Below are 26,672 nucleotides of genomic sequence, written 5' to 3' on the forward strand. Positions count from 1 at the left end.
GCCGTTTCCACTTTCACTTCACTATTACAGCACTTACGGTTAACCAGGGCAGAAATTTGACGAACTGATTTGTTGAAAAAGTGGCATCCTATGACGGTGCCACGTTGAAAGTCACTGAGATCTTCAGTAAGGCCATTCTACTGCCAATGTTTGTCTATGGAGATGGCATGGCTGCGTGCTTGATTTTATACACCTGTCAGCATCGGGTGTGGCTGAAATAACCAAATCCACTAATTTAATGAGTGTCCACATACTTTTGTATATATAGTGTATAAATTTTTAGTTCATGAGATGTCACATGGAAAAGGCATTTGAATAATGTGGAATCCTTGTTGCTATTTAAATATATTACATTTGCAATGGTGTCATAACTTTACTGGAAAATCAAATGGTCATTGAGATGACACATCAGTAGTTGCGCCTTCAAAATCATATTCATTCCATTGAGTTACTTCCCTACGGTCTACTGTAAAGTAGCCTAGACACTGTGTGTGCAATACATGGGTGTAGTAGTCCAAAGACCAATGGAACTAGGATGTTGTTTTTGTGACAACCAATGAAACCATCAACAACAAGTTGAAGTTATGAGAAACAATATGAATCCACCCCACCGTGACTGATTTCTCAATCAACACTGACAGATGCCCATATATGAGCCTGACTAGACTGGTATAAAGTCAGATCAGTTCTGAAAAATATTGGATGTGAAAAGATCTGATGGTATTGATCAAAAGACCAACTAGATGAAAAAAATATCAGAATTGGACTGCCTTAATGTACACCTCTCCAAGTACTTATGTTGACAATACCTGTTAGACCAGATGGCAAGTGCAGCTATAGGCCATCGAATACAGGTCACACGCAAACACATTACAAGCCTTGTTAGATAACAAAGGGTTAAACATACTTATGATAGTTATAAAGAATTATACCTGGATGCTTTAAGTAAATTGTTACTGAAGAAATTCAATCAAACCCAAAGTATGGAAAAATAATACATTTCCTGTTCCTGTGCTGTAAAATTGTAATTCACTGATTTGAAAGCAAATTCCTAGTAGGCATCCACTATATGCTTTCACCTATCATGCATCCTTAGATCAGAGCAGATGAGCAAGAGGATGCGAGGAAAGGAAGCCTTTATAGACTATTGAGACGCATCCTAGGACGAAACATAACAGGTTAGTGGGTGGTCCACCAGCTAATACTGATCTGTACCAACTGAAGGGCTGTGGCCTCACTAATGTGTAACCTGGCCTTCTCACCCTTCCAATTCAATTCATTGTGTGTATTATAATAGCACCTAAGCGGTCATGTAACAGGCAAACAAAGCCACTGGTAAAGCTATGTGAGTGTTAAGGCCAAGCCTCTAAATATCAGCCATCACTGACAATAAAGATTCCTATAATAAAGGTTTCTCTGACAGTAAGTACACAAACTACTTTTTGATCTGTCAGTGAAACATATATAACAGCAAAAGCTGTTGAAAAGAGGGGGAATGTAATTCGTGACTGGCCTGGTTCCAGATCATCAGTGATTTAGGGACAGCTTCGGAGCGGCAGGTAGCCTAGTGGTTAGAGCTTTGGGCCAGTAACCGAAAGGTTGCTAGATCGAATCCCTGACCTGACAAGGTAAAAATCTGTCGTTCTGCCCCCTAGGAACCCACTGTTCCTAGGCCGTCATTGTAAATAAGAATTTGTCCTTAACTGACCTGCCTAGTTAAATAAATAAAAAATTTCAAACAGTTTGGGAGTTCCCTTCCCTTGCTGGAGCCCCAAACTGTGACAAAAGGCACTTCAGGAATGCATGAGATTAGGGTGATAATCTAGTTATATAAATGGATTAGATATCCAGAGTTGAATAGAGAATAAATTCCAAAGGGGCCTGGTGTTGATTCACAAAGAAAACCCTGGAGAGAGGGGACCATTTGGGTCAACTTCCTGACTATGATGTCAGCGACTGCTTATTGGGTGGGGGAACCAGACAATTGTGATTGATAATTATCCAATATTATTTGACTTTGATGGACAGATCCTTTAAGTGATGCTTAATGGCATTGCATAATGTTGTTTCTCTGTTTGTTATTATCTAAGGAAGTCTCTAGATTTTGCTCGCCTGAAGTAGAGTATCTCGTGATAAATTGCAGACCACACTACCTGCCTAGAGAGTTTTCAGCTATACTTCTCGTGGCTGTTTATTTACCACCAAAGATGGATGCTGGCACTAAGACCACACTAAGTCAGCTGTATAAGGAAATAAGCAAACAGGAAACCGCAACACCCAGAGGCGGCACTCCTAGTGGCCGGAGACTTTAATGCTAGGAAACTTAAATCAGTTCTACCTAATTTCTATCAACATGTTAAATGTGCAACCAGAGAGAAAATAATTCTAGATCACCTGTACTCCACACACAGAGACGCGTACAAAGCTCTCCCTTGCCCTCCATTTGGTAAATCCGACCACAACTCTATCCTCCTGATTCCTGCTTTCAAGCAAACATTAAAGCAGGAAGCACAAGTTACTCGGTCTATAAAAAAGTGGTTAGATGAAGCAGATGCTAAACTACAGGACTGTTTTGCTATCACAGACTGGAACATGTTCCGTGATTCTTCCGATGGCATTGAGGAGTACACAGTCACTGGCTGCAAACATTCATTCACAAGGCTGCAGGGCCAGACGGATTACCAGGACGTGTGCTGACCAACTGGCAAGTGTCTTCACTGAGATTTTCAACATGTCCCTGATTGAGTCTGTAATACTAACATGTTTCAAGCAGACCACCATAGTCCCTGTGCCCAAGAACACGAAGGCAACCTGCCTAAATTACTACAGACCCGTAGCACTCACGTCCGTAGCCATGAAGCGTTTTGAAAGGCTGGTAAGGGCTCACATCAACACCATTATCCCAGAAACCCTAGACCCACTCCAATTTGCATACCGCCCAAACGGATCCACAGATGATGCACTCTCTATTGCACTCCACACTGCCCTTTCCCACCTGGACAAAAGGAACACCTATGTGAGAATGATATTCATTGACTACAGCTCAGCGTTCAACACCATAGTACCCTCAAAGCTCATCACTAAGCTAAGGATCCTGGGACTAAACACCTCCCTCTGCAACTGGATCCTGGACTTCCTGACGGGCCGCCCCCAGGGGTGCGTGCTCAGTCCTCTCCTGTACTCCCTGTTCACCCACGACTGCATGGCCAGGCACGACTCCAACACCATCATTAAGTTTGCAGACGACACAACAGTGGTAGGCCTGATCACCAACAATGACGAGACAGCATACAGGGAGGTGGTCAGAGACCTGGCCGGGTGGTGCCAGAATAACAACCTATCCCTCAACGTAACCAAGACTAAGGAGATGATTGTGGACTACAGGAAAAGGAGGACTGAGCACGCCCCCATTCTCATTGACGGGGCTGTAGTGGAGCAGGTTGAGAGCTTCAAGTTCCTTGGTGTCCACATCACCAACAAACTAGAATGGTCCAAACACACCAAGACAGTCGTAAAGAGGGCAAGACAAAGCCTATTCCCTCTCAGGAAACTAAAAAGATTTGGCATGGGTCCTCAGATCCTCAAAATGTTCTACAGCTGCAACATCGAGAGCATCCTGACTGGTTGCATCACTGCCTGGTATGGCAATTGCTCGGCCTCCGACCGCAAGGCACTACAGAGGGTAGTGCATACGGCCCAGTACATCACTGGGGCTAAGCTGCCAGCCATCCAGGACTTCTACACCAGGCGGTGTCAGAGGAAGGCCCTAAAAATTGTCAAAGACCCCAGTCATAGACTGTTTTCTCTACTACCGCATGGTAAGCGGTACCGGAGTGCCAAATCTAGGACAAAAAGGCTTCTCAACAGTTTTTACCCCAAAGCCATAAGATTCCTGAACAGGTAATCAAATGGCTACCCGGACTATTTGCATTGTGTGACCCCATCCCCTCTTTTACGCTGCTGCTACTCTCTGTTTATCATATATGCATAGTCACTTTAACCATATCTACATGTACATACTACCTCAATCAGCCCGACTAACCGGTGCATGTATGTAGCCTCGCTTCTGTTATAGCCACGCTACTGTATATAGCCTCGCTACTGTTATTTTTCACTGTATTTTTACTGTTGTTTTATTTCTTTACTTACCTATTGTTCACCTAATACCTTTTTTGCACTGTTGGTTAGAGCCTGTAAGTAAGCATTTCACTGTAAGGTCTACACCTGTTGTATTCGGCGCACGTGACCAATAAACTTTGATTTGATTTGACATATGATCATTCATAGGCTGGCTTTTGTGATTCCATACTTAAGATTTAGCTAGTTTGCGGATATTAAGTAAAGAAAGAATAGCAAATGTTGCTTTTAATGTTTATATACTGTGTGTGTATCTTCAGTTTATCCATGGACAATATTATTTTCACACGCTGGCAGGATGTATCAGTGTATATATTAAATCAACTCTTCATTTTATCAACTGAAAATAAACTGAAACAAAATAAACTGTGGGTGATCCTATGATGGGGGTTTTCAGTCATGTAATAGTCAGTGGGTCTCCTGACCAAGCGGTGTCAGCAAGCGCGCGGCCAGGGCTAGGGAGAGGCGTCGTAGCGCCCCTTGGTGCTGGGGGAACTCCTGCTGGACATGGTGCAGGATGGTGGCCACAGCGTGCAGACGCTCCTCCTGCAGCGCAGGCTACAAAGCTTCGCCGGTGGACAGGGTCGCTGTAGCGACCCTCATGCACCGCTTGCAGCTGCTTTGCCCGGCCCTGGAAGGAGACCAGATGGGCCAGGTTCTAGAGGAATGGAAAGAGGAGAGATGAAGGAGACGGAAGAGCGGGGGAGGGAGGAGAGAGAGACAGAGAGAGAGGGAGAAAGGGAGGATAGAGAGAGATTAGGTGTGAGAGAGAAAGAGAGAGACAGAGCGAGGGAACCAGACCGAGAACGGAAAAGAAGGATGGATAAGAGATTAAAAAAGACATGGCATGAGATGAAAAGAGATATTCAAACAGCTATGCACAGTGGAAACCACTTCTCAACTATGGATAACAATAAGCTGGGCAGGAATAATGTTGAGAGTGAATGGGTGAATGTGTCGCGTACCCTCTCCTTCGTGTCCTGCAGACAGTAGAAGTCTGAGGTGAGGACAATTTTGGCTCTATGGAGCTCTCCCAGCTGCAGCTGTTTGTCCCTCAGACTGCTGCTCAGACTGGCCTGGTCCTGCTGCAGCTCTCTGAGGACCCCGTCACACTCCTCCGCTTGCTGTTAGGGTGGGGACACACACAGGCAACATAGACACACATATTAAGCATGTACGTACTGCACACACACACAGGAACGTACAGCCACCAACACGCCAACCACTTCTCACCCATCGACCCATCCACTTTCAAATGTATTTATAAAGCCCTTTTTACATCAGCAGATGTCACAAAGTGCTATACAGAAACCCAGCCTAAAACCCCAAACGGCAAGCAATGCAGATGTAGAAGCACGGGTGAAATAATCAAAAACACATAACACAAACATGTGAAACAAACACACACACGCACACTCGAATGAGGCCAAGATACAGACAGACAGAGGCTCATGTTTCTAGACAGACTACTTGCTACTGTTTGACTCTGACTCCACCAGACTGTTGAACAGCCTGTCCTTCTCCTCCTGGATCCTCTCTAGCTTCATCTGCATCTCATTGGAGTCTCTCTCTGCCTCCTAAACACACAACATTACAGAAATACACTGTTATACATGAAGTGCAATGGTGTGGAGGCATTTCTATACGTCATATTTAAGTCTATATACAGTATGTCTAGCATACTGCCCTTCAATTTGGTCAAAAGTCTTTGATCTGTTGTAATGGCCAGGTATATCTGATAATGTGGTATTTAGTTTCCGGACAAAATGTATTATGGAGTACAGAAATTGCTGTCTGTCTAGACAGAAAAATACTTTGAAATCAGATTTTGTAGGAAAAAAAACCTGTAGTTACTGCGTTTGCCTTTGTAGGGCAGTATAGAATGCAGTGGTTTAGAACTGAAACAGACATATTTCTATGTGTACTGATTCCCTGATCCACCTCTACGCAGACGACACCATTCTGTATACTTCTGGCCCTTCTTTGGACACTGTGTTAACTAACCTCCAGATGAGCTTCAATGCCATACAACTCTCCTTCCGTGGCCTCCAACTGCTCTTAAATGCAAGCAAAACTAAATGCATGCTCTTCAACCGATCGCTGCCCACATCTGCCCGTCCGTCCAGCATCACTACTCTGGACGGTTCTGACTTAGAATATGTGGACAACTACAAATACCTAGGAGTCTGGTTAGAGTGTAAACTCTCCTTCCAGACTCACATTAAGCATCTCCAATCCAAAATGAAATCTAGAATCGGCTTCCTATTTCGCAACAAAGCATCCTTCACTCATGCTGCCAAACATACCCTCGTAAAACTGACTATCCTACCAATCCTTGACTTCGGCAATGTCATTTACAAAATAGCCTCCAACACTCTACTCAGCAAATTGGATGCAGTTTATCACAGTGTCATCCGTTTTGTCACCAAAGCCCCATATAGTACCCACCACTGCGACCTGTATGCTCTCGTTGGCTGGCCCTCGCTTCATATTCGTCGCCAAACCCACTGGCTCCAGGTCATCTATAAGTCTTTGCTAGGTAAAGCCCCGCCTTATCTCAGTTCACTGGTCACCATAGCAACACTGGTCACCCCCAAAGCCAATTCCTCCTTCGGCCGCCTTTCCTTACAGTTCTCTGACTGGAATGAACTGCAAAAATCACTGAAGCTGGAGACTCATATCTCCCTCACTAGCTTTAAGCACCAGCTGTCAGAGCAGCTCACAGATCACTGAACCTGTACATAGCCCATCTGTAAATAGCCCATCCAACTACCTCATCCCCATACTGTTATTTATTTTATTTATTTTGCTCCTTTGCACCCCAGTATCTCTACCTGCACACTCATCTTCTGCACATCTATCACTCCAGTGTTTAATTGCTATATTGTAATTCTTTTGCTCTGTGTGACGATCTGAGACATGTTCTTTTTTGTAAAAAGAAATGGTGAAGTGTCTTGAATTTTGTTTCAGACAGGGCGTGTTTGAGATTGCTCCATTCGTTCACAATGCCTGGAGGAGGAGGATACATGTACTGTTTATGTAGATTGGCTAGATGGTAGCTGTACTGGCCATAACTATTGTATGCGCAGAATTTGTAAAATGTTATTTTATTCTGTAGTGTCTTCTAAGCCCATGTGAGCTGGGTACCGGTAGGTGTATGACACTTAAATAAATCATATTTTGCTCTATATCCACTGTGCGTGTGTTTTACTCTTGTTGCGGATGGAGAGTTGTGTCCGTAGTGTGAGCAGGGTGGTGCTTTGAGCCCGTTTCTCCTGGGTCAGCGTGTGTGCGGGTCCGCCTGTGTTTACGTACACTCGGTGCGGACTTTCCTCTGCTGTAGGATGGTGAATTGAGTCTGCAGTGTGAGCAGGGCGGTGCTCCGGGCCTGTTTCTCCTGGGTCAGTCTCACTAGTTCCCCCTGCTGCCGCAGCCAGAGCTGCTGCTGCTCCTTGATCTCTCCTCCCACCCCTTCCAGCTGCTTGGTCAAAGTATTGGCCTGGATCTCCAACAGGCCCAGGTCCTCGTGCTGTTGACGTACGTAGGGACGTGATCAAGACAACATAGAAAGTTTGGAAAATGTGCATTTTTCAAAGCTGAAACGTTTCAAATCCATTCTAGCTCCAGTCTTATTGTAGAGGATGGTGCTACCATAAAAATAGAATATCATTCTAGATCTGTAGGTGCCACCTATTTTAGATTCAGTACCTATAGTCCTTTATTCTTAGACAATAACCCCAAAATATTCAGCTGGTTACTGGTCAGTGCTTGGTTGTAAGTTAACTCTCACCCCAGTGCTGGCGATGAGCTGCTCAATCTTCTTGTTGTAAACGTTAATGGTGGCCTGCTTGCAATCGATGACGGTGACGCGCTTGTTGATCCTGGCCTCGCTGGCGCTGAGCAGTTCGGCTCATCTCCGTCTCCAGTGAGGCGAGGGTGCGGGCCAGACCCTCCAGACGCAGGGTTACGTCACTGCTCTACAGCGTCACCGCTGCCATTTCATTCTCTAGCCGGGGCAGCTGGGTCTCCTGGTAGGGTGAAGAGGGAGAGACACGCACACACAGAATGGTTTGAACACAGAGATACATCGCACTAACAAAGTTTCATATGTAGCATTGTGGTTGGGGTGGTTATCAATTTACCCTTTGTCTACACAGGTTATTGAAAAACTAGCTCAAGTTATACCAATGTTCATATTAAATAACAACCAGATTAAACTCCTTCTGTGCTGTAATTCTACAAAGTCTCCCATTCTTAACACATCTCCACAATATTATTGACAATACACTGCAAAATGTGTTTTTTAATGTTATGAATTACTTGAAAACTCCCGAAATAAACTTGATGGAAAAAAAGTTATGTGAGCCCCAAATGTTTGTATTGAACTTTTATTTAACAAGTCAGTTAAGAACAAATTCTTATTTACAACGAAGGTCTACCCCACCCTCCCCCGGACGACGCTGGGCCAATTGTGCGCCACTCTATGGGATGCAGTGCCTTAGACCGCTGCCAGTCAGGATCCCCAAAAATACGGCGACCAATGCTCACCTTCTCCCTCTTGTGGGCGGCCGTCCTGTCGGTGCGGCGTCGGGAGTACTTGGTGGCCTTGTCGTGGGTGAGATGCTCCTGCATCTTGGACATGATGCCGACCTCCAGCTCGATGCGCCGCTCCCACTCCTTCTCTGTCTGCTTCCTCAGGGAGGACACCTCCATCTGGTGCACCGCACACTCCTGGAGAGGGGGAGGAGAGAGATAAGGAGATGGGAGGGAGAGAGACAGGGATTAAAAGTGTTTCATCGTACTATCATCCACTTACATGAGTCACGACAACAACAATACAACATTCCAGTCACTTCATATTGAGCGGATATTGCATTCAGAGGAGCCTGCATAGGGAAAGAACAAAAGATACACCAAGAACAATAAACTGTGGACTTGAGGAAAAAAATATAAGAAAACAAACCACAATGAAAGCAAGTCTTTTGACTTCATTGTGTTTTTATCCTTGATTCATTTCAATGTGGGTATTGTTGATTCCACTTGGTTAAAGCAACCTATACGCATTTCAAATGTGTCAAATAAAACCAATTCATCCACTCACTGTGTTGACGCGTTGCAGTGTCTGCTCGGTCTCCTGCAGGGTCCGCGTGTAGATGCTGTACTGGGCCTGCAGCGCCTCCTGCTGGCTGTGGGAGATCAGCTTCCTGGAGGTGGCGCTGTCCAGCTGGGTCCGGTTCAGTAGTACTGTCAGCGGCTCATTGCGCTCCTCCTCCCACGTGATGGACTTCTTGAAGCCCTCGATCTCTGTGTCTAAGGAGCGGACCTGGTGGGTGGCTGTGCTGGATGGAGGTAGGGAGAGAGGTTGATAGACGTGTACACAGTGGCATCACACAGGTGTACGGCATGTCCAGTCTCAAAGAGAACGTTTGACCAGAGCAGACCAGCAGCACTGATGTACAGCAAATACAAATTGTATTGTAAATAGACACTGGACTGGCCAATGTACATCTTGCCAAAACTAGTGCATTATATAGAGAATAGGGTTGCCATATTCTCTCCCACTGTAGAGCGTCTAGCATGGCGGTGTAGGCCTCATCTCGTCATGCCCGCCAGGCTGCTGTTCTACACTGTTTGGTGAGGTGTGTGTGTCACAGGCAGCTGGTGGCATCTTAATTGGGCAGGACAGGCTCATAGTAACGGCTGGAACGGAATATGTTTGATACCATTCCATTCACTCCATTCCAGCCCTTACTATGAGCCGTCCTCCCCTCAGCAGCATCCTGTGATGTGTGTAGACTCTACACAGTGCTAGGCATTTAAGCGTCCTCACCATAGAGCCTCCAGCATTGCGGTGTAGGCATCGTCTCGTCTCCTCATGCCCACCAGGATGCTGTTCCACTGCGGCAGCAGCTGCTTCCTCCCCATCTCCAAAGAGTCCATCTCCATCTGGGCCTGTATCGAGAGACACACAGGCAAAATGCACACCGTTCCCTATTCCGTCTGTGTGTACAGATTTTGCCTCAGCCTAAGCAGTAACAGATTCATATTTTTTAATTTTTTATTGTTGAATCAGGTGTGCTACTACTTGGCTGGAACAAAAGCCTGTACCCACCCGGAGTGGACAGTGGTGTACCCTCAAAGAGGGCCTCCGTGGCTGCCTGGGCCTCCTCAGACTGGGCGATGGTCTGGACTTCATACAGAGCTGCTCCGTCAGACGCTCCATGTTTTTGGTCAACCGCTCCACATACAAGTCCTGAGAGAGAGAAAGAAAGGGGGGTAGAGAGAGGGAGAATCAGTTACAGAACCCATAGCCCTTCATGGTTGTGAGGTCTGGGGTCCGCTCACCAACCAAGAACTCACAAAATAGGACAAACACCAAATTGAGACCCTGCATGCAGAATTCTGCAAAAATATCCTCTGTGTACAACGTAAAACACCAAGTAATGCATGCAGAATTAGGCCGATACTAATTATCAAAATCCAGAAAAGATCCGTTAAATTCTACAACCATCTAAAAGGAAACGATTCCCAAACCTTCCATAACAAAGCAATCACCTTCAGAGAGATGAACCTGGAGAAGAGTCCCCTAAGTAAGCTCTGTTCACAAACAGACCCCACAGAGCCCCAGGACAGCAGCACAATTAGACCCAACCAAATCATGAGAAAACAAAAAAATAATTATTTGACACATTGGAAAGAATTAACAAACAAACAGAGCAAACTAGAATGCTCCATGGCCCTAAACAGATAGTACACAATGGCAGAATACCTGACCACTGTGACAGACCCAAACTTAAGGAAAGCTTAGACTATGTACAAACTCAGTGAGCATAGCTTTGCTATTGAGAAAGGCCGCCACAGGCAGACCTGGCCCTCAAGAGAAGACAGGCTATGTGAATACCGTCCACAAAATGAGGTGGAAACTGAGCTGCACTTCCTAACCTCCTGCCAAACGTATGACCATATTAGAGACACATATTTCCCTCAGATTACACAGATCCACAAAACTCCGATATCTACTGGGTGAAATATCAGTGTGCCATCACAACAGCAAGAGTTGTGACTTATTTCCATAAGAAAAGGGCAACCAGTGAAGAACTAACACCATTGTAAATACAACCCATATTTATGTTTATTTATTTTCCCTTTTGTACTTTAACTATTTGCACATCGTTATAACACTGTACAGTATATAGATATAATATGACATTTGAAATGTCTTTATTATTTTAGAACTTCTGTGAGTGTAATGTTTACCGAAAATTGTTATTGTTTATTTCACTTTTGTTTATTATCCACTTCACTTGATTTGGCAATGTTAACATGTTTCCCATGCCAATAAAGCCATTAAATTGAATTGAAATTGAATTGAGAGGGGGGTAGAAAGAGAGAGAGGGTCATATTAGCAATCGCTTGTAATACACTTCTTGAGAAGATTCAGCCATAGTAATTACGGGGGCTGAGTCACTGGCTTACTGGTGTTCTTCCATGCCGTCCCTGGGAGGGGTGCGTCACTTGAGTGGGTTGAGTCACTGACGTGGTCTTCCTGTCTGGGTTGGCGCCCCCCCCCCCCCCTTGGGCTGTGCCGTGGCGGAGATCTTTGTGGGCTATACTCGGCCTTGTCCCGGGATGGTATGTTGGTGGTTGGAGATATCCCTCCAGTGGTGTGGAGGCTGTGCTTTGGCAAAGTGGGTGGGGTTATATCCTACCTGTTTGGCCCTGTCCGGGGGTTTCATCGGATGGGGTCACAGTGTCTCCTGACCCCTACTGTCTCAGCCTCCAGTATTTATGCTGCAGTAGTTTATGTGTCGGGGGGCTAGGGTCAGTCTGTCACATCTGGAGTATTTCTCTTGTCTTTTCCGGTGTCCTGTGTGAATTTAAATATGCTCTCTCTAATTCTCTCTTTCTTTCTTTCTTTCTTTCTTTCTTTCTTTCTTTCTTTCTTTCTTTCTTTCTCTCTCTCGGAGGACCTGAGCCCTAGGACCATGCCTCAGGACTACCTGGCTTGATGACTCCTTGCTGTCCCCAGTTCACCTGGTCGTGCTGCTGCTCCAGTTCCAACTGTTCTGCCTGCAGCTATGGAACCCTGACCCGTTCACCGGACGTGCTACCTATCCCAGACCTGCTGTCCCAGACCTGCTGGAACCCTGACCTATTCACCGGACGTGCTACCTGTCCTAGACCTGCTGTTTTCAACTCTCTAGAGACAGCAGGAGCGGTAGAGATACTCTCAAAGATCGGCTATGAAAAAGCCAACTGACACTTACTCTTGTGTTACTGACTTGTTGCACCCTCGACAACTACTATGATTATTATTATTTGACCATGCTGGTCATTTATGAACATTTGAACATCTAGGCCATGTGCTGTTATAATCTCCACCCGGCACAGCCAGAAGAGGACTGGCCACCCCTCATAGCCTGGTTCCTCTCTAGGTTTCTTCCTAGGTTTTGGCCTTTCTAGGGAGTTTTTCCTAGCCACCGTGCTTCTACACCTGCATTGCTTGCTGTTTGGGGTTTTAGGCTGGGTTTCTGTACAGCACTTTGAGATATCAGCTGATGTAAGAAGGGCTATATAAATTCATTTGATTTGATTTGATTTAGTAATAAGAATTATTTTAAATTCTATTTATAGACCCTTAGCAACTGGTCCAGGACCAGTTTTGCGGTTTGGCTCAGAAAGGTTAACATTAGAACTAACATGCCATTCGGTTGATCTTGAATCAGTTGTAAAAGAAGGAAGGCGTGTGTCCTGACCTGTTTGTGTTTCTGCTTCTCTGCCCGGGTCTTCTCGGAGTGGGCCTTGCGCGAGGCGTTCTTCATGGCCGTGATGTCAGAGTGCAGGTCGGTGTTAACCTCCTGCATGTAGAACAGACGCAGTGCCAGGTTCGCTACCTCACTCTGCAGCTGGGACACTGAGGAAGGAGGTGATAGACGTAGTTAGGGACAGGAGTTTTTCCTGACTACGTCACCTGACCAGGAAAACCTTTAGGTGACCGTTATGGACTATTATAACTAGGATAGGGTCCTGATTTTTTCCTTGATTAGGTCAAGAAAAACTCCTGGCCCAAGCCATAGTACAGATATAGGATCTTAATTTGACTTATATTACAGCAAAATAAGTGCATAATGTTGCTCGATCGGTGGTTATATCTCTATGGGTCTCACCGTGTGACCTCTGCTTGCCGGCCTGACTGGTGCGGTACTGGCTTCGGACCCCCTCTAGCTGATCCTGGGCCTGTCTGCGCTGCCGCCTCGCTATCAGACATCTAAATAGCCATCTAGGGAGATGGGTGGAGGAGGGGAGGGAAAGAGAGGATAGCTTGGGGTCAGAATTACATAGGGCAAATGCATTAGAAACGCACTGCAAGACCTATGGATGTTTCTTAATGTTATAACAATAGTGATTAATCCTTGTAAATCAATTGATGCTGCTTATAGATCATTTAAAAAAAAATGAAAGCACAGGGTAATGTTTCGAGATTGAGCCAAAACAAGTCAATGGCGCCCTCTCCTGGGAAAAGAGTGAATTCCAAACGGGGACCCATAAATGGCATGAATCGTACTGCATGTATACTGTAAAGTGGATGTCCATGTTGATTTGATTGTAAACCATTGTAAAGGATTTAGAGTCTTTGCTTCAGAAGGTGAGACCTACTTTACCTTCTCTCGCAACTCCATGTTGAGTCTCTCCGGTTGCTTTTCTGGTGGTTTTTCTGTGCAGTCTGGAACCTTTTCATCAGCGGCTGCAGGCAGATAGGAGAAACCATACTACGACGTTCATCTGATAAGCATAACAGGGTTTAAACCATAAGGTAATTAAAACAATGTTGGCAGTGATGTTAAGCGGGAAAACTGCTTACGTGTTCAGGGTCCAGCACGATTAGCTCATCTTCATCATCATCCTCTTCCGCCACCCTGCGTAACTCGTCCCCATCGCTGTCAGAGAGGGGGAGTGAGAGGTGCAATGAGGGGTGAGGTGGCAAGGGCATCGTTCCGTTAACTGGAACCCAAAAAAATATGTTTCGTGATCAAACCTCAACGGATACCGTGCTTGACAAGTCACAGTGCTCAACTCAATTTCAAAGATGATAGAAATCAGTTAAGATTTCCACCATTGTTCTTTCCCTCCCTCTTATTGAAACCCAGCTGACCTGAGTTGCTGGTGGGGTTGAAGGCTGCGCCTGTACCACTGTCTCCTGACTGTGACACTGGGTCATCAGCCCCCGCCTCAGCATGCTCTGCAGATCCACCCTGCATGGAGGACAGATAGGACAATCAGGAAGTCACTTTTTGATCCATAGAGATACAATATAATAGTAATAATAAAGTATTATTTTTAATTCGGCTAAATCATGTCGAAATCGTCTTTTGGAAATAATTTCATGATTTTGAGTGATTACAAATAAAATGCCGATGAGACAATATCATGAGACTCACAAATCGAAAATTTGAGAAAGGTGAGAAATGACGTATCCTATGCTGTAGAGCAGTCTCTTTCACAAACCTCCTGCACAGGTAGCACAGTAACCCCAGAGTCCTCTGCTGCCTCGTCAGCACCACCTGGCTGTTCATCGCCTCCTCCTGTGGCGGGGTTCCCCTCCTCTCCTCTTCCCCTCCTCCTTCACTTCCTCCACCCTCCATTGGACACGGTGGGGACCAAGATGGTTGACTCTGTCAGCACTACAAGAAGGTTGCCTTTGTGACACCCAAGTCACAACAACATTGGATTTCATTGCAGTCATATAGGCAGGTAGTCTACCGGTTAAGAGCTTTGGTGCCAGTAACCGAAAGGTCGCTGGTTTGAATCCCCCAGCCGACTAGGTGAAAAATCAGTTGATGTGCCCTTGAGCAAGGCACTTAACCATAATTGCTCCTGTACTGTAAGTCGCTCTGGATAAGAGTGTCTGCTAAATAATGTCACCTGCTCTTTTAACGCCCTTTCATTGAAAGCCTTACCTGCTTCTTGAGTTATTAAGGCGTTGTCTCTTCAGAGCTGAAAGAAAGGTCAGAGAATGAAAATAATGTATTGAAGCAATACTGAAAATGTAAAAGTTGTCTGACAAAGCCTCCTGTCATCACCTGGGAAGACATGACAGGGTAGACACAAATATTTTTATTCACTAACGTTATGAAGTTGAAGATATTAATCATTTATTAGGCCCTCATACCTTTGCTTCAAAATGAAATACCTATGATGGCTATGCCTACTATGCGCATAATGTTTCTCATTACATGCTGCTTTCCACTTGTCTTGAAGTTAGCGTGCTTATCGTTTATATGCTATTAACGCTAACTAGATAGCTAATTTTTCATTTGACAACAGCTTAAAATACCAGAATGTTTTAAATATTCTCGAATGCATAAGTTACTAAACCTTAGGGTTGCTTTATCACCTCCTCAGCAACAACAAATAATCCTGTAGCTAGTAGTACGAAATTGAATTTGAAACTAAAAACAGGTAGACTCACCACTGTTTGTAAGCCGGTCAGAGGTTGCTAGGAAACGATAAACTCCCGTGAAGGGATAAGGGGGTAGAGCCTAGTAATTGAATAGAGCCGCCCCTCATGAATATTCATGATTGAAATTTGTGGACAATTCAAGCTTTGCAGTATATGGATTTTCAGAGATGAATGAACTTGAACATTTGAAATATTGATGCATGGGCATGTGAGTGTGGCAGTTAAAATAACTTCAGAAAATGACCAAAAATAGGTTCATATAAAAAAAAAAAAAAAAAAAAAAAATCTTTATTTCAATCAAGAGCGAATAATTACAAAGCAAGTTGATATTTTATAATCATTTGTACCACAATACCATTGCAATTCATAGTCGTACAAAATCGATAACAGAAAACAACAATGCCTGCTAAATCAACATTTGTAAAAATAAAAAGGCATCATTTTAGAGAACTTCCTTTAGGGAAACTTTGTCTCTCCCAACTAAGAGACATGTTCCAGCCAAGCAGCAGACATGGATGAGGCTCAACAAATTTGTCCTTAAAAACCTAAATAATCCATCTATTTGCAGAATCATCAACTCTTTATCGTATACATCTGATGTGATATTCATATTCTGTCATCGTACATTGTCTTTCAGAAAAGCAGACAAAGCTTTACAAAACATTCTAATTCCAACCTGGTACTATGCCTACATTCAGGTCAATAATTATTGGCACCCTTGATAAAGATGAGCAAAGAGACTGTATAAAATAAATAATACAAATACTGAGCTATATTGTATACTGCAAAACATTTGAAAATGTAATTATTTTATACTAATACAATTGCACAGAGAAAGATTTTGATTAAATAAAAAAAAAAATGAAATTAGGGGTTATTGCCACCCCTGTTTTCAATACTCTTAGCACGCTCCCCAGATCCCTCCCACTGTGTTTTCCAATCTTTTTTTCTTTTCTTTAAAGGCTCAGTGTCATTATTTGTTGCTGGGGTACTGAAAACAGGGGTGCCAATTACTTTGACACCTACCTTTTTGAAAATCGTTTTATTACTTTTTAAACTAAATCTCTTTCTCTGAGCAATTGTGTTAATATACAATAATCACATTTAAAAAAAAAAAAAATGCATGCAATATTTGATAGTCTTTTTGGCTCATCTTTATCAAGGGTTCAAATAATAATAATATTACCAACCAAATAATCAATAAAACAAAAATGAAGAAACGAATTAGAAGTACTGTAGACGGAAAGTGAAAACGAGATATTCCTTCATCAATGACATTCTACAACAGTGCTTAAGTGTCCTGACAAATAAAAGGAACGAATGGAAACAGATAGGAATTCACGTAAACAAATTCAATACTAATACTGCGCATTTAAAACTTAACTGCAAAATTAAGAAAACATAACAGCACAGTATAGAAAGTGATTCAGACTTCAATAGTGATGATCTTTGAGATTACAAATGTTTTTGGAGTCAAGTTTATTTTCCCAGTATTAAATGATAGTTTTGGCAAAGGGTACACTACATCATTTAGTTTAACTCTACCAAGTGTCATTTAGCACGTGGCAAGGTGGCTCATTTCCAAGCATTGGCAACTGTTGATGACGGCCATTTGAAAATACATTAAAAAAAACACAACACTGTTCCTACATCATTTGAAAGAATAAATGAAAACCTATGTGGTGCCGAGCACCACAGGAATGGTCTCAACGTGCCATGGGTATTGTACATGCTAGAGAGAGTATAACACAATAGCACTGCAAATATGCAATACATGTCTGTAGATACTATTGCATTAGTGTTTACAGGGGAAAAAAATAAATCAAAACTTCTGTTTAAGTTGTGCAATACTTGGCATACCCCAATCAAAATAATTGATGTGATTGGTTAGGAATAGTTTCCATACAACAAACAATAAAACTGTCCAACAATCTGTCAATATAGCCATACATACATTCAACAAAAGTGTTAGGCCCCTTATGTACACCTTTTCAGAAATACATTTCTATGAGATATATATATATATATATATTACTATTTTCTCATTGCTCACCTCATGTCCATGTCCTTAGTTAGCAAGGAATTTGCATAGGCATTAGTGAATTAAAGACACGTGTTGCCTAGGTAATGACGGCTAACCCTATAGCATTGGCTTCCAGAGAAAAACGAGGGGAGGGGCTTCATATATCTGCTTCCATATAGATATGGACACAGTGATCATTTGCATATTAAGAGGTGTGGTGTACAGTTAAGAAGGGAATAGGTAGAACTTTCCCCCTTACCACTGATATACAGTAGGGTCAGACATATTCTCATCCCCAAAACAGAATTTGGGGTGGAGTAATCTGATTTTAGACCTGTAGTAAAGGGGAACTTCTACCCCGAGCAGTAAAATATGTGGGGTCACGCCACAAGTGTATATACTGTTAGTGTTCACCTGGACACAGACCGTGAGCATTAGGACACAAAGCATAGGGTACATTTGATGCCTCAAATCATATGGCAAATAATACATGTGACATTGTCAAAAGTATCCATTCCTGCTTTTAGTGTCAGGCTTCACACACACAAATGCAGACACACCTGTACAATAACAAAAGTATAATCTAGCGGTTGCATGTCTCATTCAACTATTTCTTTTCACTTTATTCTCTTGATTTGGGTCCCCAAACAAAAGTTGTTTCCTATCTAGGACGTAAGGTGAACGGTGAATGCGAGATAACCATGTGTTCATAGGACACTGTGTAACCTTATAACCCACAAAAAAAACTCTCCACACCGTTCCACCTATACCACTAGCCTCTAACCTGCCCCTGTCAAAGGTTGTATCACTGTTACATGTGACATTCTTAGAAAAATGTAATTTTGTAAGTCTGTTCATCCTCCACTGATTAAAAAAAAAAAAAAAGAAAAGAGCAGCAAGTGACAGTTTTTATTTTTAGTGTTTGTCCTTCCTGGTTGGTTGACTGACCTCTGTCTTGTTCCGTCAGTGAGCTTATTAAAGATCACAGTTCATCTGATGAGGTCATCCTGTTCTGCCAGTGACAGAAAAGACCCTTGGGTATGGAGCTATTGGAATGTCAATGTGGTAACGGATGTCTTTTTGTGTGTCCTTATACACCAATAGGCCTTATACTACTACAAGGCCCCCTGGCACCCATTCTAATTCACATGTTTCAGGCAAATACTGTAAACAATCCTTCATATGCCGTTAGTGGCGCCCCCCTCTACTTCGGAGAGCTCCGTTTCCCTCTGGGTCGTATCGGCTGTGGAGGGCGTTCCAAAAGAGCGGGGGTCCATGGCAGAGTGCATGATGGTCAGCCACAGGTCGTCCATGTTTGGCATGACAAAGATTTTCTACGTCGGAGAGAAGACGGGAGAGATTCAGAGGTGTTACATTTGGATGTAGTATGCGGATATACAGTTTGGACAAAGTACGCACACACAGGCATGCAGACACAGGCATGCAGACACAGGCATGCAGACACAGGCATGCAGACACAGGCATGCAGACACAGGCATGCAGACACAGGCATGCAGACACAGGCATGCAGACACAGGCATGCAGACACAGGCATGCAGACACAGGCATGCAGACACAGGCATGCAGACACAGGCATGCAGACACAGGCATGCAGACACACACACACCTGAAACTCCTGGTCCAGTTTCTTCTCGATCCAGTCGGTGACGTGGGCCAGTGTGACCTCTCTCTCTCCCAGTTTGGGCCGAGCCTTCAGCTCCAGGTGGGGTGGACTTCTGAAGCCATACCTGCGATTCAAAACAGAGTCAACAAACACACTAGAGAAACACCAGAGTGTAGATTTCAACTATAACAGATCATGCAGCACTCATTGGGTCATTGGTTATTGTACTGTGTGGGCAAGTTAATGGTAAAGGTTACTCAGAATAATAAGGTACATAAAATGTCAGTTTTCCAAGGATCTGATCAGTCACCAGCAGAGGGCACATGTGCATTGCAGAACAGCATTAACTAATGCACAACAGTATGCCAACAAATGTTTGATCGGCACCCCTATAATACTATATTAAAGTGTATTCATTATGTATTGTGGTGGTATGAATGTGTTGGGGTATAGCATATCCTGTTGGTGGGCGGAGGTATGATGTATAACTATATGAAGCTGTTAAGAACATACCATATCCTGTCAGTGGGTGGGGGTGGGATGTTAACGGCCAGCGTTCCTCGGAGCTCCTGTACCTCCACGGTGAGCAGCAGGGGCGTGTTGGACACCTCCTCCATCTTCTTCTTGATGAACTCTGTCTCGGTGGCCTTCTGGAAGTACTTGGACTTCGCGATCTTGTCCACGAAGCGCATGATCTTACTGGGCTGGCGGCCCCCCATGTATCTAATGGAGAGGAGAGATTTAGGGGTGTTACTTTGTCGCGCAAATCTACCTTGATTTATGTAAAAGTCTGAATTAAGTTCAAGTCTGGATTAGATACAAGTTGTACAGAAAGGTACTTTAAAAAGGTAAACAAGGTAAATAATTAGGGTAAAAGTTAATACACTGTAATTAGTCTCACCCCTCTGCTCCAGGGACATCATTGGTGACTTCTGAACTATCCTCTTCGTCTGAGGACCCTGCACTGGATGACTCCTCATCACTGTCCGCCAGGCAGTACGTCCGTGGTCTGTACCTGGCACACACACACACACGATTCAGTATGGATTCATCCCCATTTTTTTCAGAGGGAGAGGTGCAACTTAGAACTACAAAGCCTGTTCACACGAGGAAATACAAGTGTTTACATCTACCAGAAGACTCTTCTTTAGCATAATCGTTAATGACTTACACAAGGTGGTAGACCCACGCACCACACACATACAGACAGGCATTTTCATTGCCTCTTCGTGAAGTTGCATTGATGGATTCTGTTCATGTCTTATGATAAACTTGGGCAAATTAATTACAGTTCAATACATTTAGTTTTTTAAATATTGTTGAATTCCATTTTAATGCCTGCATTTTGTGAGGGCCCTAATTATCATATTTGGACCAGAATGAGGCTCTCCACTACCTATTGTTTCTGCAATGATGATTCACCATCTTCATCGAATGTTTCCAGAATTTGTCTGCGTGTAAGCGCCAAAAAGCCTAGGCCTACCAGTAGCCTATGAAAATTAGGGAGACAAGTGAACGACTCTCTCACCGATGCGATTCGGTAGACTACACTGACAGACGAGAGTCACTCACTTCAGCGTCACTGTCTGGCAAGACACCGACGTCCTAGGAAAGGAAACCTAGGAAAATCTTTTGGTTTACTTGTCCCGATGTGATACCATGGACATATAACCACGTTGTATGATTTATGAATGGCAAAGGGATATAGGAGAACGACTATATTCAGTCAGTTCGACACCTATGATAAACTAGTAAACACTTGCTGTTCAATTATTAATCAGTGCACTGTAAATAGCATACAACGTTCCACGACTCCACGTTGCCGGCTATGTGGAAACACCCAAAAGAAAATAAATGTGTCAGAAATTAAAATAGGCTAAGTCGTGGATTTCAAGAGCACTCTCTCTACCTACTCCGTGTAAAGAAATTTGACTGCAACCAGAGATCTGTATATAATGACCAGATGCTCATGTCTCCGCCCTAACAATGGGGGAAGTCGTCCCAAACGAGGGAAGACAGGTGACAAGCTTAGGTCTAAAACAATCCCATAGAAACGCATTGGGCTTATTTTGGAAAGATTTTGGTGAGAGTGAAACCTCACGCTTCGCCTCCTCCTCTCTGCTGCGTTTCCCTGTCAACGCTCGCTTTGTGACCGACAGGCGCCTATCCTATCAATAGATCTTTAGTAGAATCATATCGTTAATTCGAGCGGGACATGGCTCGATGGACTAGCGGATTGAAACTTTTAAAATGAAAAGTAACCTAGTTAATATGAAGTGGAAAATGTAGCAAGCTAAAAATGAGTCTAACTGGCTGATTGGCCGACAGCATCAGCCGGCGCTAATGGAAAACACTGAGTATGGATTGATGCGTCACCTTGAGATCCCCTTTGTTTTAGAGTTCACATGAGGACACACAGAGTCTGAACACCGACAAAATGAACCCATTCACAATGTCAGTTAGATGGAAGCTATATGTAATGAAATGACTACAAAAACAGATTGAAATGAAAATGGAAACGAGAAGGCCCCAGAGAAACTCCGCACTCACCAGGTAAAGACAATATCCATGTAAGGGTGCGTCCAGGAACGGAAGGAAGGAAGGAAGGACAGAGGAAAAAAAGGTAGAGAGTACAGAAGACGAGTTAAGAGAACAGGTAGCCCACCCCTGATCCTGTGGAAAGCTCATTCTGTCATTATGTGTTCAGAGGAGGAAAACAGTGTAAACCTTTAACAGTTGTTTCAAGAAAACCTAAACGTCAGTGCAAATTTGTCAACAAAGCAGCTATTAATAAGGTTAATATCCCACTGGATAGTGAAGAGAATGTCTCATACTTCCCATACACTGAGTAGGCTACACAAATGTTTACTGTGGAAAATGAAGGTTATTCACTAAATGTTATGTTCACTAAATGTTTCATAGTTAAAATACTGTTAACCCTACACCGTAAACCAAGAATGAACATTTATAATCATTATTAGAGTAGGTGTTGTGTTTAGTGAGGACCGTTCCTTCCCCTTACCCATCCTTGCTGATGTCTCTGATGCGCACGCCGTCTCCGTCCTTCCCCAGTCTGATCAGGTTCATCTTAGTCTCCAGGGTCATCAGGAAGGAGCCGCTGTACGAAATCTCCAAGTCAAACCACAGACCTGGGGGAGACCGACAGACAGGTTGGTGTGTGTGTGTAGGGCGGGGGACGACAAGTCTGTGTGTGTGTGTGTAGTCGAAATTACACATCTCAGTGTGTTTGGAAGAATCACAATGGAGTGGAGGAACACATATCAGATGATCATTTTGACATACCAAACTACTTGACCCAGCTTTGAACGGTAACCTACCACAATTGACCGTAGCATGAAGACAAATGGCAGCGCTTCAGGTAAAGTCATTGGAAACTACAGTAAGTGATGAACTTTCCAGATCTGCAGAGCATAAAAGTTGAGTAGATCTGGCTAAAGGTTCTCAGTCTGTGGCGAATGCTCCAGGACACTGGCCTTCAGTCTGTCATTGACTTCTCCTGCCCAGTCCTCCTCGCTCCCCTGCCTCTTCCCCGCCCCCTAGCATCTCGGACCCCCACCTTCAACACGCTCTCAAATCTCCCTCTCTCTCCCTCTTTCCCCCCCATCCTTCTCGCATTGCCGGACAGTGGAAGAGAACCGAAGTGAGGGATACAAAAAGAGAGAGAGATCACAGGACCCTTTCAACAGAGAGGAAACAGTTGGACACCGTACGATACCCCTCATAGGGCTCGTTTGATGTCAGCGGGGCGCTGTTCGCTGCATTAACATGCGTCTCTTCTGAAAGCCCCAGCTCTGCACTCCTGGGTTGATAGACGATGCAGGCGTGTGTGTGTGTGTGTGTGTGTGTGTGAATGTGAGAGCGAGACAGACCATACACTTTCTCTTAGCAACACAGTAAGACTTCACACTAACACACCACTCCACGTATCTCTCCCACAGCAGGAATGATGGGAATTCTAGCCGGCTGAATCAGACAGTCAATGAATAGACGACACACAGACACATACAGTGCATTCGGAAAGTATTCAGACCCCTTTACTTTTTCCACATTTTGTTAAGTTAAAGCCTTACTCTAAAATGTATTAAATTAATTTCTTACACCCAATAACCCATAAAGACAATACCTTATTTAGATAAGAATTCAGACCCTTTGCTATGAGACTCGAAATTGAGCTCAGGTGCATCCTGTTTCTATGAATTATCCTTGAGATATTTCTACAACTTGGAGTCGACCTGTGGTAAACTCAATTCAAATTCAAATACCAAGCCATGAGGTCGAAGGAATTGTCGTCGAGCTCCGAGACAGGATTATGTCGAGGCACAAATCAGGAGAAGGGTAGGTCCCCAAGAACACAGTGGCCTCCATCATTCTTAAATGGAAGAAGTTTGGAACCACCAATATTTTTTTTAGAGCTGGCCGCCCGGCCAAACTGAGCAATCGGAGGAGAAGGACAGGGAGGTGAACAAGAACCTGATGGTCACTCTGACAGAGCTCCAGAATTCCTCTGTGGAGATGGGAGAACCTTCCAGAAGGACAAGCATCTCTGCAGCACTCCACCAAATCAGGCCTTTATGGTAGAGTGGCCAGACGGAAGCCACAGTAAAAAAGGCACATGACAGCCCGCTTGGAGTTTGCCAAAAGGCACCTAAAGGCCTCTCAGACCACGAGAAACAAGATTCTCTGGTCTGATGAAACCAAGATTGAACCCCTTGGCCTGATGCCAAGCCTCAAGTCTGGAGGAAACCAGGCACCGCTCATCACTTGGCCAATACCATCCCTACAGTGAAGCATGGTGGTGGCAGAATCATGCTGTGGAGATGTTTTTCAGCGGCAGGGACTGGGAGACTAGGATCGAGGGAAAGACGAACGGAGCAAAGTAAAGAGATCCTTAATGAAGTCCTGAGCAGGTTCTCAGACTGGGGCGGATGTTCACCTAACAGGCCTACGACCATAAGCACACAGCCAAAACAACACAGGAGTGGCTTTGGTACAAGTCTCTGAATGTCCTTGAGTGGACCAGCCAGAGCCTGGACTTGAACTCAAAATAACATCTCTGGAGAGACCTAAAAATAGCTGTGCAACGATGCTCCCCATCCTACCTGACAGAGCTTGAGAGGGTCTGCAGAGAAGAATGGGAGAAATACCCAAGAACACTTGAGGCTGTAATCAATCAAATCAAACTGTCACATGCGCCGAATACAACATCTGCAGTCGCCGCCAAAAGGTGTAAATAGTAAATGGTCTAAATATTTATGTGAATGTGATATTTCCGTTTTTATGCATGCACATGCGCACACACACACTTCAAAAAACATGTTTCTGCTTCGTCATTATGGAGTATTGTGTGTAGATTGATGAGGGGAGAAAAACAATTTAATCAATTTTAGGCTGTAATGTAACAAAAAGTGGAAAATGTCAAGGGGTCTGAATTAGAGGTCGACCGATTATGATTTTTTAATACTGAATGAACAATGAACACTTATTTTAACTTAATATAATAAATAAATAAAATTAATTTAGTCTCCAACAAATAACAAAACGTGTTCAATTTGGGTTAAATAATGCAAAAACACAGTGTTGGAGAAGAAAGTAAAAGTGCATAATGTGCCATGTAAAAAAGCTAATGTTTAAGTTCCTTGTTCAGAACATATGAAAGCTGGTGGTTCAATATTCCCAGTTCTTTAATATTCCCAGTTAAGTTTTAGGTTGTAGTTATTATAGGACTATTTCTTTCTATACCATTTGTATTTCATATACCTTTGACTATTGGATGTTCTTATAGGCACCTTAGTATTTGCCAGCCTAATCTCGGGAGTTGATCGGCCGACCTCTAGTCTGAATACTTTCCAAATGCACTGTACACTGTACACACGACAATTGGAGACTCATATCCCCCTCCAAACAGTGAAGCTCTGTATGAGTCTAATTGAATAACATACATCCTGTATATCACAGGGTCTTTATCATGGCTTGTCTTAGAACACTGTTGTACAGAAAGACAACTGTATGTCACACTGCTTTGAAATGACAGATGTAAGGCCTACTTACAGCTAGAAGAGACTTGATAACTAGACAGACAACGTTTTGGTACAAATGTAATTAGCATTGAGTATTATATTCATTTTCAATAAGTATTGTTAGCCAGTTTTTCAGTGGGCTTTCATCCAAGGTAATTGACCTAGGACTATCCTTGAGAGGAAAATCATAAACAGTAACATTTGAGTTGAAAGCTCATAAGCCATCAATGTGCCAGGCTGACCTGTAGCCTCACTGTTCTTGTTGCTTTCACAGAAACACAGCAGGTTGAAAAAACGAGGAACTATGCATGAAAACCAACTAGTGACACCATTCGCCTACTGGGTGAACACTCCCAGAGAGTTGGAGAAGCTGTGCTTCTTTCTCCACACCGTCCTCTCCAAGCCTGAACGCTAGCTGTGCGAAGTGACCACAAGACAATGCAAACGCACACAAACGCACCCCAGCCCTGTCCACTCAGACCACATCCCCATGGTGTGTGAGAGAGAGGAAGCCTTGTGGCCCTTGCCAAACCTTGTGTGGCCCTGGTGATAATAAGGCTGTGTCCGACAGCGTTAGGGGTTAAGGGAGGGCAGGGCTGATAGCGTGGGGAGAGGAGCACCAAATCGCTAGCTGCGAGAGATGTATTGAACGGCCAACTCTGGCCTAATTGGGGTGAGCTGGCCTGGTGACGAGCAGGACCAGACAGACCGAGACAGACAGACAGATATAGATAGATGTGGGTCCTTAGGTCCACCCTCTATTCCACTGCCAGTGAGTTTTATTGATCGTGGTTGCCCAGCAGTTTCCAGTAAGGGCAGAAGGCAGAGACCTTGAGCTGCCTGGAGGACAGACAGGGCCTCTCTAACGGTCCTGGATTATATAAACGTTTCTTTAGAATGTAAGCTAGAGGAATCTTTTCCTTAAGAAACATTATAGTTGCATACTCTTGTTCCAATGCAAATGATTGAAACGTTGGTGAATTCTAGCAAAAATGTGTGTTTATTAACCTGCACATTGCCAGTTCAGCTGTGTGTTAGCCTCAGTCTAGAACAGTGATATTCAGTGGTCGGGGTGGGGGTTGGCACGGCAGTGGGGTTGCCAAAATAAAAACAATATACAAACATGTTTCAGAGATGAAAATGTAATGAATTGAAGGTTGTTTGTTGATGTAAAATGAATTATGTTTTCCAGCAAATTCTACTGTTAGTGAGAGTTCAATATTGACCTAATCCCTACTTACTTGGGGGCCTATTTCGAAACGGTTGCAGCATATGATCATTACTAAGTAACATTCGGTTGCGAGATAGAGGGACTCTGTAACCTAGTTGGATCGAACCACCTTCTCATTGACAACATCTTACACTGCAAAACATCAGGCAATAAACACA

The 26,672-nt window shown here is 43.8% G+C and overlaps 2 protein-coding genes across 4 annotated transcripts in view; both read right to left on the reverse strand.

The window, feature by feature from the left end:
* Positions 1 to 3,067: 3,067 nt before the first annotated feature.
* On the reverse strand, positions 3,068 to 14,780 carry LOC106564889 (coiled-coil domain-containing protein 40). The gene is made up of 16 exons (XM_082959549.1): positions 14,640 to 14,780; positions 14,291 to 14,390; positions 14,000 to 14,139; positions 13,800 to 13,882; positions 13,305 to 13,417; positions 12,894 to 13,051; positions 10,250 to 10,390; positions 9,968 to 10,089; positions 9,239 to 9,476; positions 8,670 to 8,868; positions 7,928 to 8,046; positions 7,448 to 7,666; positions 5,612 to 5,714; positions 5,343 to 5,362; positions 5,103 to 5,261; positions 3,068 to 4,795 (listed from the first exon to the last, which is right to left on the reverse strand). The coding sequence occupies exons 1-16, from the start codon at positions 14,778 to 14,780 to the stop codon at positions 4,535 to 4,537; spliced, it is 2,316 nt and encodes a 771-aa protein (XP_082815675.1). The 3' UTR covers positions 3,068 to 4,534.
* Positions 14,781 to 17,060: 2,280 nt separating this feature from the next.
* Positions 17,061 to 26,672, reverse strand: part of LOC106564888 (testis-expressed protein 2) — a 52,718-nt gene continuing 43,106 nt past the window's right edge. For 2 of the 3 annotated variants that reach the window (XM_014131378.3, XM_014131377.3), the window contains exons 9-13: positions 22,268 to 22,394; positions 20,147 to 20,260; positions 19,759 to 19,968; positions 19,249 to 19,369; positions 17,061 to 18,955 (exon numbers count right to left, since the gene is read on the reverse strand). In XM_014131378.3, the coding sequence (XP_013986853.3) occupies positions 18,800 to 18,955; positions 19,249 to 19,369; positions 19,759 to 19,968; positions 20,147 to 20,260; positions 22,268 to 22,394 (728 nt within the window). In that variant the 3' untranslated portion in view covers positions 17,061 to 18,799. The remainder of the gene's footprint in view (positions 18,956 to 19,248; positions 19,370 to 19,758; positions 19,969 to 20,146; positions 20,261 to 22,267; positions 22,395 to 26,672) is intronic. The other variant, XM_014131379.3, reaches the window with a different exon arrangement.

Source organism: Salmo salar, chromosome 12, assembly GCF_965601325.2.
Source record: "Salmo salar chromosome 12, fSalSal1, whole genome shotgun sequence".
In the NCBI taxonomy this organism is placed as follows: domain Eukaryota; kingdom Metazoa; phylum Chordata; class Actinopteri; order Salmoniformes; family Salmonidae; genus Salmo; species Salmo salar.

What these genes read in the sequence shown, in the direction of transcription:
- LOC106564889 (XM_082959549.1), bottom strand. Translation starts at nt 14,780, where the DNA reads ATGGAGGGTGGAGGAAGTGAAGGAGGAGGGGAAGAGGAGAGGAGGGGA. An exon ending in TGGTTGGCGTGTTGGTGGCT is followed by an intron (nt 5,262 to 5,342) that starts GTACGTTCCTGT and finishes CCACCCTAACAG; the next exon opens with CAAGCGGAGGAGTGTGACGG. An exon ending in TGCAGGACACGAAGGAGAGG is followed by an intron (nt 4,796 to 5,102) that starts GTACGCGACACA and finishes CCATTCCTCTAG; the next exon opens with AACCTGGCCCATCTGGTCTC.